The sequence below is a fragment of the Hyperolius riggenbachi genome, chromosome 5 (assembly GCF_040937935.1).
Source record: "Hyperolius riggenbachi isolate aHypRig1 chromosome 5, aHypRig1.pri, whole genome shotgun sequence".
NCBI lineage: Eukaryota > Metazoa > Chordata > Amphibia > Anura > Hyperoliidae > Hyperolius > Hyperolius riggenbachi.
Window position 1 is genome coordinate 422,340,578 of NC_090650.1, and position 15,623 is coordinate 422,356,200.

Sequence of the window (15,623 nt, forward strand, 5' to 3'; positions counted from 1 at the left end):
AACCCCAGGCGGCAGCATTCTCCTGGCCCCTTAGCACCATATAGATCGCGTTCTCTTGGCCTTTTGTGACTCTTCTTCACCTGACTCAGCCCTGAATATCCGATTTGCATCGGCTCGTCAGAGGGTGACGAAGATCGAGAAGAGTCGTGTGACGAAGATCGAGAAGAGTCGTGTGAGACAGACCTTATAGCATTCCTACCACGAATCTGTTTCTGGTAGCGCAAACGGTGATCTATCTGCACGGCCAAAGAAATTGCCTCATCTACAGATTTGGGCTCAGGATGTCCTATCATTACATCATGAATTGCATCTGACAATCCTGCCAAAAAACAGTCTAATAGAGCATATGTTCCCCATCTAGCCGAGACAGCCCACTTCCTAAATTCAGCGGCGTAAACCTCCACTGATTTACGACCCTGTTTGAGCATCTTGAGCTTCCTCTCAGCAGTAGATGAAATATCCGGGTCATCGTATATAATGGCCATGGCTTTAAAAAATTCCTGAACTGATGATAATTCCTCATGCTCAGCATGCAGGCTATATGCCCACGTTTGGGAATCACCCGACAGCAGGGTCTTTATAAATGTTACCCTTTGAGCTTTAGTTCCTGACAAGGTAGACCTCAACTCAAAATAAGATAGTACCCGATTTCTGAAATTTCGAAAGTCAGATCTATGGCCAGAAAACTTTTCAGGTACGGACATACGAATATCCGTGACTAAAGGAGATCGCACTGAATTCATAGCTAATTGAAGTTCCTGAATAGCCCCAAATAACTGGCTGATCTGGGTCTGTTGGTTCACAATTACCCCGGAAAGATTGTTTACTGCGGTGGTCAGGACTTCAACATGGCTATACAGTGCGTCCATTTGGTTTTGGTCTGCCGTTCTGTAACAACCGGTGTCAGCACACAGAGAGAATCTGATTATTGGTGATCTGCAGTATCACCAAGAATACAGATTATACCTGATTATTGATGATCTGCAGAATCACCGATAATCTAAGTATAACTAACCTCTGGACACCTTTATAATGTGAGTGTTTGGTGCAACAGTAATGACTTTGAGTAAGACCACCCGAGGAGCAGGTGGTCTCTGGCAGTATGGGCGATACCGCCTTTTGGGAAGTACAAAAACCATCCAACAGCCTGAGGCCTCCAAAGGGGTGGAGTCCCAGGCTGAAGGTAGGAAGAACCTGTGAGTGAGTGAGTGAGGGACACCTGAAAGGTGGATGTCACTAGCAGGTCTGGAGACTATCTCTAAGGAGAGAGATAGCTCTCTAGGTTGGGCAAGCCAGGTCGGCAACACACAGACAGACAAGGTACGTAGACAGAAGGCTGATTCGGTATCCAAAGGCAGGCAGGGTTTGGCAACAGATAATCAGATATGCGTAGGTACCGAATCAGAAAGCAGAGGGATAGTCAGGAATGCAATAGGTCATAACAGATATCAACAATGCCTAGTCTTGGGTGTGAGGTCCGTGGTCTCTACACCCTGGAACTAGTCTGGAGTATAATATGATAGTACAGAGTATTCCTAGACTTGGGTGTGAGGTCCGTGGTCTCGACACCCTGGAACTAGTCTGAAGTATAACAGAATGATAGCACAAAGTCCCTAATCTTGGGTGTGAGGTCCATGGTCTCAACACCCTGGAACTAGTCTGAAGTATAACAGAATGATAGCACAAAGTCCCTAATCTTGGGTGTGAGGTCCATGGTCTCGACACCCTGGAACTAGTCTGAAGTATAACACAATGATAAACAGAAGTAATCTGGCTCAGTGTGAATTCCCAGGACCTCCTGGTTCTAACACACTGTAGGATCTGACTAAGGTCTGAGTGCTTCCACGTAAGTGTTCGCAACGGCAGACAACTTGAGACTGATCAGCAGTGACTATATATAGCGCTGCGCTCTCCAGTGCCACCCATCAGCGATCAACCAATAGCCACTTGCTTTGAGGTCAGCTGACCAACCTGGTCAGCTGATCCCTCCTTGTTTTTCATAAAGGTTCTGCCTCTCGGTGCACGCGCGCTTATTCCTCAGCCTGTGTGAACTAACAGGCCCAGCCCCACCAGACGCACGCTGCTGCGTGCAAACCACGGACGCGGAATCAGCCGCCTTGCCGCCAGTACACGCAGCGGCTTTTCCGCGTTTTATCACAGTTATTCTGTGAATGGTATCATCCTGATTTAAAACTTCTTGCTTATTCTGTGAAGGTTTTCATCTCATTAGAACTGAAGAATTTCAACATGCAATCTTGATTGTACAACCTTACCCCATCTAGTACAAAGCCCAACAGAAGGGAATAGTTTGAAAAGACTGATTTGTAAGCCTCTCACATACTACGTGGAATTGGTTAGATTGTACAATCAAGATTATTTGCCTTCCAGAACATTAAAAAGTTGTTCAACTGAAGCTACCTTTATCTTTTTCACTTTTTTGGAGTGGCACAGAGAGATAGGAATTCTATGAAGTTCTGTGTACCAAACTATCTACTGTTACCCTGGTTTAAAGAGAGTCTTAAGCCAGTAAAATTACCTCTGCTTACTTCCCAGTGCTCTTCAGCAGTATAATCAGATGATTCAATGCATTGCGGTGGCAGAACGATGTATTTAATCCCACCAAAAACCCTGGGCCAAAATTGTCCGTTACTTCCTGGAAAAGGCAGAGCTGAGCACAGTAGATCTGCCTCCAGTGAAGCCAATCTCCGCCTCTCTCCGCCTCTCTCCTCCCCTCTCAGTCTCAGGCAGAGATCGACAGAGATTGATTGGACTGGAGCAGAGCTACTGTACAAAGCTCTGCCTCCCCCGGGCAGCAAAATCTATGATTTGGAAAGTCATAGAATTTCGGGGGTTAAATACATCATTCTGCCGTGGAAATGGGGCGAATCATCTTTGATCATAATGCTGAAGAGCTCTGGGAAATAAAAAGAGGTCATTTTATTGGCTTCGGACTCTCTTTAACTTAATTTGATTTTTTTTTTAACTAATATTATAAAGTTGTGGTGACAGCCGTATCAATCCCTGCCATGCACTGATGAGGACCAGAAAGTCCAAAACAAGCTGTTGTATTGATGTTGCTCAAAGGAAGGAAGAAAAAAAAAACAAATAAAGTTGGGCTTTAAGATATGAGGTTGTGACCCTGAACTGTCCAAGAGACTGGTTGTATTAATGCTGTCCCATGTCACGATAGGCTGAGTAAGAGAATGGTAGAAGGGTGATAGAGAGTACAGCAATGTACCTACTTACGCCCCATCCCCACATCCAACCCACTGCAAGAGAGAGGATGTTATGCCCCTTCCATTAACAGAGTAGGAGGGAGGGTTGTTGATAGTCGGAGCCACACCCCTGCCACTGAGCAGAGCAGGAGGTAAGGTGAGTGTTGGGCAGGGCCACACCACCTCCCAATTACTAGAGTGGGTGGAAGGGGGTGGTAACTTGTTCCTTGACATTTGCCCCTGGCTACAACAAAAGGAAGAGTTACTATTGGTCAATGCTTCAAACCCACTAATTGCCTAGAGCAAGAGGAGCTTAGGGTGAATAGCAGCAGTGCTTTTTGAGACGTTATTCAAGCCTTCTCCCAAAAGTCTCTGCAGGAGATGAGGGTAAAGTCTGGCCTTCTGAAGACTCCAAAGTCCAGCTAGGGTCACGTGACTACTGACTCTTAGGGCTGGTGTACACCAAGAGTGCTTCTGAGCGCTTTTTAAAATGCTAGCGCTTTGAAAAGTGCTTGGCTAATTTATTTGTATAGGATGAATCCCACCAGAGCAATGTGATTTTTTTCCCAAATGCAAACGCGGATCCTGCAGCATATTGTTATTATTGTTATTTTTAGTATTTATATAGCGCCTAAGCGTTGTACAAAGTATATTGCCTTGTCACTTAACTGTCCCTCAGAGAGGCTCACAATCTAATCCCTACCATAGTCTTATGTCTATGCATGTATCATGTAGTGTATGTATCGTAGTCTAGGGCCAATTTAGGGGAAGCCAATTAACTTATCTGTATGTTTTTTTGGATGAGGGAGGAAACCAGAGTACACGGAGGAAACCCACACACACACGGAGAGAACACACACACTCCTTGCAGATGTTGACCTGTCTGGGATTCAAACCAGGAACCCAGCGTTGCAAGGCGAGAGCGCTAACCACTACACCACCGTGCAGCATTTCTGAGGTGATTCAGCCTCAATATTAAGTATAGGAAAGTGGAAAATCGCTCTAAAAAGCTGTACACTTGCAGCTCTACTGTTCAAAAATAAAACAGATTGTACATCAAAACACTCCAAAAATTACTTGGCATAACTAGAAAATCGCTAGGCACATGCCTGGAATCGCTTAGAAAAATCCCTTCCAAAAATGCTGAGCATTTGCGATTACGCTGGCGCTTTCAGGTGTGCACCAGGCCTTAGTCTCAGAAATACATGAGTATAGTCTTTTTTCCCTGACATTGCCACTGGTGTTTTTCGATTACAACGGTCAACATACAAAATAGTCCTTTTATTGTTTATTTTTACTTATTTGTTTTATGTGTGTTACCTGTCTGCCTGGTCTACAGCAAGACCCTCCAACTCATATCTGCAGGCGCAGCCGTAGTTCTCCAGGTCTTTGGGGCACAGACCCGTCACACACTTCAATTTGCTCACAAAGTTCAGAAGAGCAGGAAAATTGGTAAAGATAACTTGCAGCCAGGTGAAATGGGAGCCCAAACACTCTGTCAAACACAAAACAGCAGATTTCAGTGAACAATACTAGGCCATACATGCTATTTAGGGAAATTGGAGTTAAAGGGTATCTGAACTGACATGTGAGAAGATTACCGTAAACAGTCATGTGAACGTACAGTGCCATTCCTGCATAAAGGTTGTGTTCATTTTGTATTTTTCTCATTGAAAGGGTCCCAGCTAGAGAGAAACTGTAATTTAAATTACCCTTATGACCCTTATAGCTGGGGGGGGAGGAGGCATCTCACAAGGGTCATAAAACAAGTGTGGACATCATAATCTTCACACGCACAATGAGTGTAGCCACAAAAGCTCCTCATCTAAAGGATAGATCCCTTTATTGGATAGAGTGAAATAGTAGTTGGGAACCCCTTATAGCTCTGGGCCCCCTGCTGCTCCCCTTTGTTTACGCCCTTGGTTTCTCCCTAGTTCGGACCTAATTGGACCATAGCTGAACCTCAATTATAGTTAATTCCAGTCACACACTGGTCACTGAGCACTGCAAAACTGGAAAGAAAATGGTGGGAAGTGGGAAGGTGGGACAAAAGTACACCCACTGTGGGAATGAGGGGCATGCAATATTGGCACAGTGGAAGGCTTGGTCCCCCGGAGTCTCTTTAACCCCTTGTCCTCCATGTCCCACCCTGAGCTATACCAGCCCGCATGGTCCATGGTATGGGGGGCTTTACATGAGAAGGATGGCCAAGCTTTCGCCTCCTCCCCCCCCGACCCTTTGTCCAATCCATGGACAAGGGGTTCTTCCCAACTTCCAGTGCCCAAAAGGAGGTGGGGGCATTTATACCCTAGGGGGGTCATGGTGGCATCTGGGAGTCTACTGATATCAGGGTGCTGTAGTTATTATTATTATTATTTAGTATTTATATAGCGCCGACATCTTACGCAGTGCTGTACAGAGTATATTGTCTTGTCACTAACTGTCCCTCAGAGGAGCTCACAATCTAATCCCTACCATAGTCCTATGTCTATATTAACCACCCTGGCGTTCTATTAAGATCGCCAGGGCGGCTGCGGTAGGGTTTTTTTTAAATAAAAAAAAAACTATTTCATGCAGCCAACTGAAAGTTGGCTGCATGAAAGCCCACTAGATGGCGCTCCGGAGGCGTTCTTCCGATCGCCTCCGGCAGCCAGAAGTAACACGGAAGGCCGCAATGAGCAGCCTTCCGTGTTTGGCTTCTCCTGTCGCCATGGCGACGAGCGGAGTGACGTCATGGACGTCAGCCGACGTCCTGACGTCAGCCGCCTCCGATCCAGCCCTTAGCGCTGGCCGGAACTATTTGTTCCGGCTGCGCAGGGCTCAGGCGGCTGGGGGGACCCTCTTTCGCCGCTGCTCGCGGCGGATCGCCGCAGAGCGGCGGCGATCGGGCAGCACACGCGGCTGGCAAAGTGCCGGCTGCGTGTGCTGCACTTTATTTGATGGAAATCGGCCCAGCAGGGCCTGAGCGGCAGCCATCGGCGGTGATGGACGAGCTGAGCTCGTCCATACCGCTAAGATGGTTAAGTAGTGTAAGTACTGTAGTCTAGGGCCAATTTAGGAGGGAGCCAAATAACTTATCTGTATGTTTTTGGGATGTGGGAGGAAACTGAAGTGCCCAGAGGAAACCCACGCAGACACGGGGAGAACATACAAACTCCTTGCAGATAGTGCCCTGGCTGGGATTTGAACCAGGGACCCAGCGCTGCAAGACGAGAGCGCTAACCATATGCCACTATGCTGCCTGGTTGCTCTAGGTACTGGCATGAGTAGGTGGGATAGGTGTGGGCAGGAGGGGAGGACAGCGGGAGCTGAGGGGCAGTGTCAGGGATGAAGCTCTCAGCTAACTACAAACTACAAAGTCTTTTACCTTGTTCCCACTGTTCTCCTTAAAGAGGAACTCCAGTGAAAATAATGTAGTAAAAAAAGTGCTTCATTTTTTTACCATAATTATGTATAAATGATTTAGTCAGTGTTTGCTCATTGTAAAATCTTTCCTCTCCCCGATTTACATTCGGACATTTATTACATGGTGACATTTTTACTGTGGGCAGGTTATGTAGCTGCTCCTAGCTGTTTTAGCTGTTAGAGACAGCTGTAAACAGCTAATTCCTGTCTGTGTTACATTGTTACATTGTCGCAGTTTTCCCAGAGTACCGCGGTACTCAGAGCTTCTTGTGGGAGGGGTTTCAGCACAAAATCAGTCATACAGCGCCCCCTGATAGTCTGTTTGTAAAAAGCATTATATTTCTCATGTAAAAGGGGGTATCAGCTACTGATTGGGATAAAGTTCAATTCTAGCTTGGAGTTTCTCTTTAACCTACCCTGTAAATTTGGTGATTTCGGTTTCACTATTAACCGTTACACTCGGTGGCCATTGACTTCAATTTTGGACACAAAAATCTGTGGAAAATATGAGCGCTGAAAAGTTGTTATTTGCTGGGAACCATTCCCAGTGAACTTGTTCAGCCATTCCTACATGTTTAGGGATTAATGGGAACCCAAGGTGAGTGTGATATGGAAGCTGCCATATTTACTTCCTTTTAAACAATGCAAGTTTCCTGGGTGTCTATTAATCCTGTCTCTACTACTTTTAACCATCGACCATGAATAAACATGCAGATCATCAAGTGCTCAAGTCTCCTTGTTTCAGAGTTATGACTCAGACACTACTGATGCCAAAAGATGAAGTGTTGCCAGGTAACTAGTATTGTTTAAAAGGAAACAAATTTAGCAGCCCCCATTGCACTCTAACCTTGGGTTCACTTTAAGGTTAGTTAGTAAGTAGGAGGGTCACCATGTAAAACAGGTGTAGATTATTTAAAATGCTTAGGGTTAAAATGTTTGGCTAAGGTTTCAGGAAGGAGTTAATGTCAGGTAGAGATTATGGTTAGAATAGAAAACAGGAAGGGGTTTACTAGTGATAAGCACAAATTTCGCTTAATCATAATTCAAATAGTAATGCAAAATTTTGGGTAAAATCGTAATTAATTTTGTTTGTAACTTGTAAGCATAATCAGGAACCGTAATTTTTTTTGCCGACTTTAGCGGTAAATAGCAAAGCCCACACACATGCTCTCATCATTAAGATTGCTATGTTAAAGAAAACCTGTAACTAAAAAAAGGTTCCCCTGGGGGGTACTCACCTCGAATGGAGAAAGCCTCTGGATCCTATCGAGGCTTCCCCCGTCCTCCTGTGTTCCACGGTGGTTTTGCTGTGCCCCTCCGAACAGCTAGGATGTAAATATTTACTTTCCCGGCTCCAGCGCAGGTGAAAGATTGGCTCTCCGCTTGGAGATAGGCGGAAATACCCGATCGCTGTCGGTCCGCTCTACTACGCAGGCACAAGTCTTCTGCGCCTGCGTAGTAGAGCGGACCCAACAGAGATTGGCTATTTCCATCTATTTCCATACTGAGAGCCGCAACAGCGCCACCCGCTGGAGCCAAAGAAGGTAAATATATCAAGTCTTGTCAGGCTTGTCGAGCCAGGATTGCGGGACGATTTCGGGGAGCCAGCGCTGGATTGCCTGCAGCTACAGGGATGGGGGAAGCCTCATTGGGACCCTGAGGCTTCCCCCTCCCGAGGTGAGTACCCCCCCATGGGAACTTTTTTTTTTGTTACAGAGTGTCCTTAACCCTCTGGGCGATACAATTATATCGCCCAAGAGGTGGCGCAGCACTATTTTTTAATTTTTTTTATTTTTTAAATCATGTAGCGAGCCCAGGGCTCGCTACATGATAGCCGCAGCGCAGCGGCATCCCCCCACCCACTCCGATCGCCTTCGGCGATCAGAGTAAGCAGGAAATCCCGTTCAGAACGGGATTTCCTGCTGGGCTTCCCTGGTCGCCATGGCGACGGGGCGGGATGACATCACCGACGTCATGGACGTCGTGACGTCATAGGGAGTTCCGATCCACCCCTCAGCGCTGCCTGGCACTGATTGGCCAGGCTGCGCAAGGGGTTGGGGAGGGGGGGGGCTGCGCGGAACGGCGGGTAGCGGCGGATCGGCGGCGAGCGGCGGCGAGCGGAAGTTACACGCAGCTAGCAAAGTGCTAGCTGTGTGTAACAAAAAAAAAAATTATGCAAATCGGCCCAGCGGGGCCTGAGAAATCCTCCTGCGCGACATACCCCGAGCTCAGCTCGGGATTATCGCTCAGGAGGTTAAGGGGAATAGTGGAAACAAAGCAAAAAAAAATTTTTTTTTCAAAAAGACCTTGCAGTTGTTTAGAAAATCGATTTTGAAAATGCAAAGGAAAATTATGCAAAATAATGTATAGATTACATGAAATCAGTTGAATGTTCAAATCGTAATTACGTATATGGCCATAAATGCGGAAATTTACGTGAAATTTCACGCAATCGTAATTAGCAAATTACGTCAGAGGGTAGGGTTAGGTGTTAGGAACTAAATTTTGCAATACGGCAACCGCCTAAACAGCATCTTAAAGCCAGTATGATGAGTATTGGAAAAGGAATCTTTACAATATATCCAATATATCCCTGCTCTCAAAACAACCCCAATAAATTATAACGAGACAACTGTTTCTTATCTCAGTATTTAGCACAACTTCAACTTACCAAGGAATGACGTCACATCATCTATGTTCTTGAAGACCCCGTTGAATGTAAAATTCTCTGAAATGAATAACAATATGTGTAAATGCTTTGCAGTGGCCAAATAACTTTGTTGGCACCGCCATAGTTGCAGTTTACATTGTGGCCTATGATTATCCGGCAAACAGTGCATACAATTTAACTGCTTTGTTTTCCATACTTCATAAACCAGGTTTGTCAAACCGCTCCTACGAGGGCCGAGGTCCTCACACATTTTTGATACAGCTCAAATGAATTGATGGGTCTGAATCAGGAAAGGTGCGGTCCATCAGGTAGAACACATTCCTCTCTTTCTCAGTCCATCCTAAACACTGGCATGGTTTCGGCCCTCCAGGCCTGGAGTTCCACACCTGTGTCATAAACCTACGACACAGACTTGACCTGTGTTCTATATGCTCACACTTTTTTTAGTTTAAATAGGGAATAGAGATGGCATTCTCTGTATTCCTCTCCCTTCAGGTCCCGTTTAATGCAAATGAAAGCAAGGCTGAACAATTTGTGTTGCTCGTTAAAATCGTTTTTTCCTTCTAAAATAGCTCTTATCTCTGACAATGCTATATATATCACAGAGGGAGCACTTTTCTCTTGAACGTGTGGGATTATCCACAGCCACACTGTAGGCTGACAGGTGCAGACATAGATGGTTGATACTAAGCCACCTAAATAAGGCCCCGTTCACACTGCACGCGTTTCCAGCCGCGTTTTGGAAACGCGTGCAGGAGGCCGACACGCACGACATCATACAGTGCATAGAGTGCAATGTCTGATGTTCACACTGCATGCGTTCCGGACCTGTGCGGTCTGGGAACGCATGCTGCACGCATTTTTTGTAAAAACGCATGGCTGTCCCATTCACTTTTCAGTGATGGGATCAGCCACGCAACGCACACAAACGCGGATGGCGTGCGTTCGTACGCGTTGCGGTCCACACGCGTTCCGCACGCATGGCCATCCGCGTTTGTGATGTGAACGGGGCCTAAGTCGCCTATAGGTGCCTTCAGAACAGAATCTGCCCGACAAAGTGAACCAGAGGTGAAAATAAACTAATGAAATAAACAATTATATTTATCCTCCTACTCCTAAATATGGCTTTTTTTTTAGATATCCCATGGCTATATTTTATATTTAAATATTTACAAAGTAGGTTGAATGTTTTACAGTCTCTAATCAGTGGCAGCCTAATAAGTGTCCCAGAGTTAGAAAACGGTTAATAGTTCATGTATTATATCTCTCCCTGCCCTCAGAAGTTGTATTCTGCCAGGAACAATTTTATGGCTGTAATTTGCTTATCGGTGATGTTTACTATATTCCTGACAAGCTGCCGACACGACAGAAGCTGTCACTTACATGCCTAAAAATTAACTGCTTCAGGCAGCGAAATAAAACAAGTAAAACAGCCTGGCTATTAAGATGTTTTGTATTGTACATACACATGCTTATCTCATCATGTCACATATCACCTCCGGTACACTTGTACACTTTAAAGTTATCCTTCTGTATTGGAACATAACCACCTTATTTAGATTTTTTTTCTCTTATTTCTTATTTTTGTCTACAGCAAACTTGTTCTGCAACTCAAGGCGTAAAGAACTATCCATGTAATTATATTCCAGCTAAGCTGACAATCTAATATATCTACCACAGTCATACAGAAATACTTTCTAGGGATAACTTCAAATGCAATTAACCACTTCAGCCTTCAGTGTATTTTCACCTTATGCATCTGAGCAATTTTCACATCCCAATTATTCACCAATAACTTGATCACTACTTATTAAAATAAAATGATCTATATGATATAGCTAATGATATATCTTGTTTTTCTGTCACCAATTAGGCTTTCTTTGGGTGGTACACTTTGCTTAAAAGGATTTTTTTCTAAATGGGAAAAATTAATTATTTCTCAGTTTCCGGCCATTATAGCTTTAAAATAATACATGCTGTCATAATTAAAGCCCACGTATTTTATTTGCCCATTTGTCCTGGTTATTACACCATTTAAATTAGCTCTCTATGGCAATGTGTGGCGCCAATATTTTATTTAGAAATAAAGGTGCATTATTTCAGTTTTGCGTTCATCAATATTTACAAGCTTTTAATTAAAAGAAATAATAGTAATATACCCTATTGACATGCATATTAAAAACATTCAGACCCTTAGGTAACTATTTATGTTTTTTTTTTTATTGTAATTTTTTTTTAATTAACAATTTTATTTGGGTATTTTTTGGGAGAGAGTGGGAGGTAAACAGTTCATTTTAAATGTAAATGCTGGTCTGTACATTAAAAAAAATGTATGTAAATGTAGTTTTACTATTTGGCCACAAGATGGCCTCAGTATTTTTTTTTATAGGCATCCTGTAAGCATACATGGTAGTGAAGAGGGAATGTGTCAATTAGAACGATCGCAGCTTCTCATAGAATCCAGCGATCACTCTACTGGGGACTTGGATCAATGAATGGGAACTGTGTAACGGGCAACACTAACGTTTCTGCCTAGTGTGTTCCTACCCTGAATCTTAAATATTTATTATTTCATATGAAATATACATTTGTTCCAGAGTAAAATGCTCTATTAGGCCTGGTGCACACCGAACGGTTTTTGAAGCAATCCGCAAACCACTTCCGCCTTGGAAAACGTTTGGCTAATGTATTTCAATGGGATGGTGCACACTGGTGGTTTGCGGTGTTTAGCAAACCGCAAATGTGGGTCCTGCAGCATTTTTGCGGTTTGCAGAAGCGTTTCTGCCTCAATGTAAAGTATAGGAAAAGCTCAAACCACTCTGGAAAATGCTAAATCAGAGCGGTTTTGCAGGCGTTTTTGTTACAGAAGCTGTTCAGTAACAGCTTTACTGTAACAATATTTGTAATCTGCTACACAATAACGCTCCAAAAACCCCACTAGGCATGTTTAGAAAACGTCTCTAAACATGCCTAGAATCGCTCTGAAATCTGCTCCAAAAACCTCTAGCGTTTTGCGGATCTGCTAGAAGTTTTGGTGTGCACTGGGCCTAAATTATATTTCCTACATTACTATAACTTACTATCAATAGATTGTAAACATTTTTTGGACTAGTCCAACTTCCCATGGGGGAGTCTGAAGGTTTTCTTTGTTTTCAAAAGCACTTACTGAATACCAGTTGCTCTATCCAACTGCCAATGTGGAAACGAGTAGGGGGATAAGTGGGCATCTTTGTAAAGCTCCTTTTTATAGATTTCCCTATGAGGAGATGGACTAGTTCTAAACCTGACAGATCTGTCAGAATATTTTCTACTAACTACTGTAAGCGACAGCAACATAGGATAGAAGTAATTTATAGTGCATTTTACTCTGGGAGAAATGTACATCTTGTTAGTACTGTATATATGTGTTTTTTTTCTGGCATAGTATGATTGACCCTTCTGCTTTAAAGGGACTCTGAGCAGGGCAGTAACTATGGAAAGATGCATATCATTTTAAAGCTCTCTTTCTCCTCTTTCCAATGATATATAAACTGCCGCCCTACGCCTTTTAGTTTTCACGATTTTCGCGATTGAAATTGCCATGGCCGCAATTTCAATCGCGAAAATAGAGAAAACTAAAAGACGTAGGGCAACGATTTAGGTGTCGTCAGAAAGAGGAGAAAGAGAGCTTAAGGCCTCTTGCACACTGCAAGTGATTCCGATTCAGATTCCGCTTTTTAATCAGTTTTTACATCCGATTCAGATTCCGATTTGCAGTTTGCTCCCTGCACACTGCAAATCGGAATCTGAATCGGATGTAAAAACTGATTAAAAAGCGGAATCTGAATCAGAATAACTTGCAGTGTGCAAGAGGCCTTTACAATGAGAACCATCTTTCCATAGTTACTTGTATTACACAGGGCGACTTTTTCTTAAAGTCAGCAGCTCCATTCAGCAGAAAAAGTCGCCCTGTGTAATACAAGTAACTATGGAAACATGGATATCATTTTAAAGCTCTCTTTCTCCTCTTTCTGACTACCCCTAAATCGTCACCCTACGCCTTTTAGTTTTCTCTATTTTCGCGATTGAAATCGCGGCCGCAGCAATTTCAATCGCGAAAACCGTGAAAACTAAAAGGCGTAGGGCGGCGGCTTATATATCATTGGAAAGAGGAGAAAGAGAGCTTTGGTATGCATCTTTCCATAGTTTCTGCACTGCTCGGAGTCCCTTTAAACAACATTACTTAAAATTCACATGGATCCAGGTTGGTTGGTTTTCAAGAACATATTCTTCTTCTTTTTTTTTATAATCTTATAATTTTTATAATTTTCTCCTCATCATCCCTTACGCAAAAGTCTTCACTTACCAGCGGTTGTTAATGGCAGATCTGTAAGTTCTGGTAAAATAGGTGATATTCCGGATTCTTGTGCATGGGTGGTTGCTGGAGATCAAGATTAACAACAAAACAAATACAGAGAAATAATGCTTTTTAAATAGAATGTAATACAAAGAACACTGATAAAAAGAAATTACTTTGTAGCAAAAAGCGATCGAAAAGCCTTCTTAGGGCCCTTTTCCACTACACAGCTGAATCGCAAAATCGTAAATCGCTAGTGATTTTTAAATCGATAGGGTTGTTACTTTATCATAGAAATCATAAGAAGTATTTTCCATTACAGTGATTCAATTTGGAAATCGCAAATCGCAATCGCTTTCTGGAGCGATTTTTAGGGCCCTTTTCCACTAGCGGCGTTTGCAATGCTGAATCGCAAAATCACAAACCGCTAGTGATTTTGAAATCGCTACTGTTTGCTTTTTAACATAGGAATCGCGGTAGGTAATTTCCACTACCGCGATTCGTTTTTGACTCAAACGCGATCGCACCGCGGAGCGATCTTTGCCGCGATTTTGCTATGCAGTGCATTGCATAGCAAAATCGTGAACGCAATCGCCGGGAAGTTTCCTGCACTTGCGATTCAGCAATCGCTAGCGTTTAGTGCGAATGCTAGCGATTGCTAGTGGAAAAGGGCCCTTAGAGTGATAATGCAATGCAAATGAAAAATCGCAATCGCAATCACATAACAGAATTAATGAAAAATTGCAATCACTGGCGTTTGTGATTTTACGATTGCGATTGCTAGTGGAAAAGGGCCCTACTTCAAGAGCTTTTTAAGTGCTAGTGATTTTGAAAAGCTCTTGCTAATGCAATACTATGGGGCATTTTTACAAAACCACATCACTCCAGGGAGAACACACATAGGATAACATTAGCAAGAGCTTTTAAGCGCTTAGAAAAGCTCTTGTAGTGTGAACAAGCCCTTACTTTAAAAAAGCAACACTGAATATGATTTTGCCTTCTTAAACGAGAAGCTATTCGCAATAATTCAATTTTAAGTGTTCAACTGTGGTTCTCATGAAGCATCTGTGAAGTATGACAGATCTCTCATCTTCTTTGTCTCTATACCCCAATCTTATACCACACTCTTCCCCTAAACTACAAGCTTCCGTGTGGACAGGAGGTTACCAAGTAGCACCTACCCCACTACGGTTACCCCGCAGCAGGGCCGTGCAGAGGGTCATTAAGTGGAGGGTGCTCAAATTTTAAAAAGGGGCCTTGGAACCCCTCCCCCAAACACCCCCTCCTCGTTTCTGGCTAGGGTGGGTGCTGCAGGGCCGTGCCTGGGCGGGTGCTGCGGGTGCATTGCACCCAGGCGCCTCTCTCTGACAGGCGCCGGTGGGTTGATATTTTGCTGCCCGTGAATTCCATAAGGAATTCTGCAGTGTCCGTAAAGGCGGCCAATTGGCCGCCCACCCTGTGAGCAGGAGGAGAGCAGCGCAGTGGAAGGAGAGCTGTGAGCAGCGGTGGAGAAGGGGGGCCATCTCCCCCCCCCCCTTCCCTCACCTTCGTGCTCTCCATCCCTCGCTCTCTCCTCCGGAACTAAGTGCAGAGTGGCTGACTGGCAGCGGGCTGAACTCACCTCCGTCTCGCTCCAGTGCCGGAAGTTCTGGTGCCGCAGCCGCTGCTCTGGTCTGGATCACTCTGCACTTAGTTCTCCCTGGCTACATATACTGGGACATATACCTCTGCCTCCATATACTGGGACATATACCTCTGCCTCCATATACTGGGACATACACCTCTGCCTCCATATACTGGGACATGTACCTCTGCCTCCATATACTGGGACATATACACCTGCCTACATATACTGGGACATATACCTCTGCCTATATATACTGGGGACATATACTCCTGCCTACATATACTGGGAACATATACCCCTGGCTACATATACTGGGACATATACCTCTGACTACATATACTGGGACATATACCTCTGCCTACATATACT

At 44.1% G+C, this 15,623-nt stretch overlaps 1 protein-coding gene across 1 annotated transcript in view; it reads right to left on the reverse strand.

Annotated features, from left to right (window-relative positions):
• LOC137519461 (uncharacterized) overlaps window positions 1-15,623 on the reverse strand; it is a 200,065-nt gene that overhangs the window by 65,746 nt on the left and 118,696 nt on the right. Inside the window, exons 9-11 of the mRNA XM_068238415.1 lie at window positions 13,637-13,711; window positions 9,292-9,348; window positions 4,536-4,710 (exon numbers count right to left, since the gene is read on the reverse strand). Coding sequence (XP_068094516.1) covers window positions 4,536-4,710; window positions 9,292-9,348; window positions 13,637-13,711 — 307 coding nt within the window. The remainder of the gene's footprint in view (window positions 1-4,535; window positions 4,711-9,291; window positions 9,349-13,636; window positions 13,712-15,623) is intronic.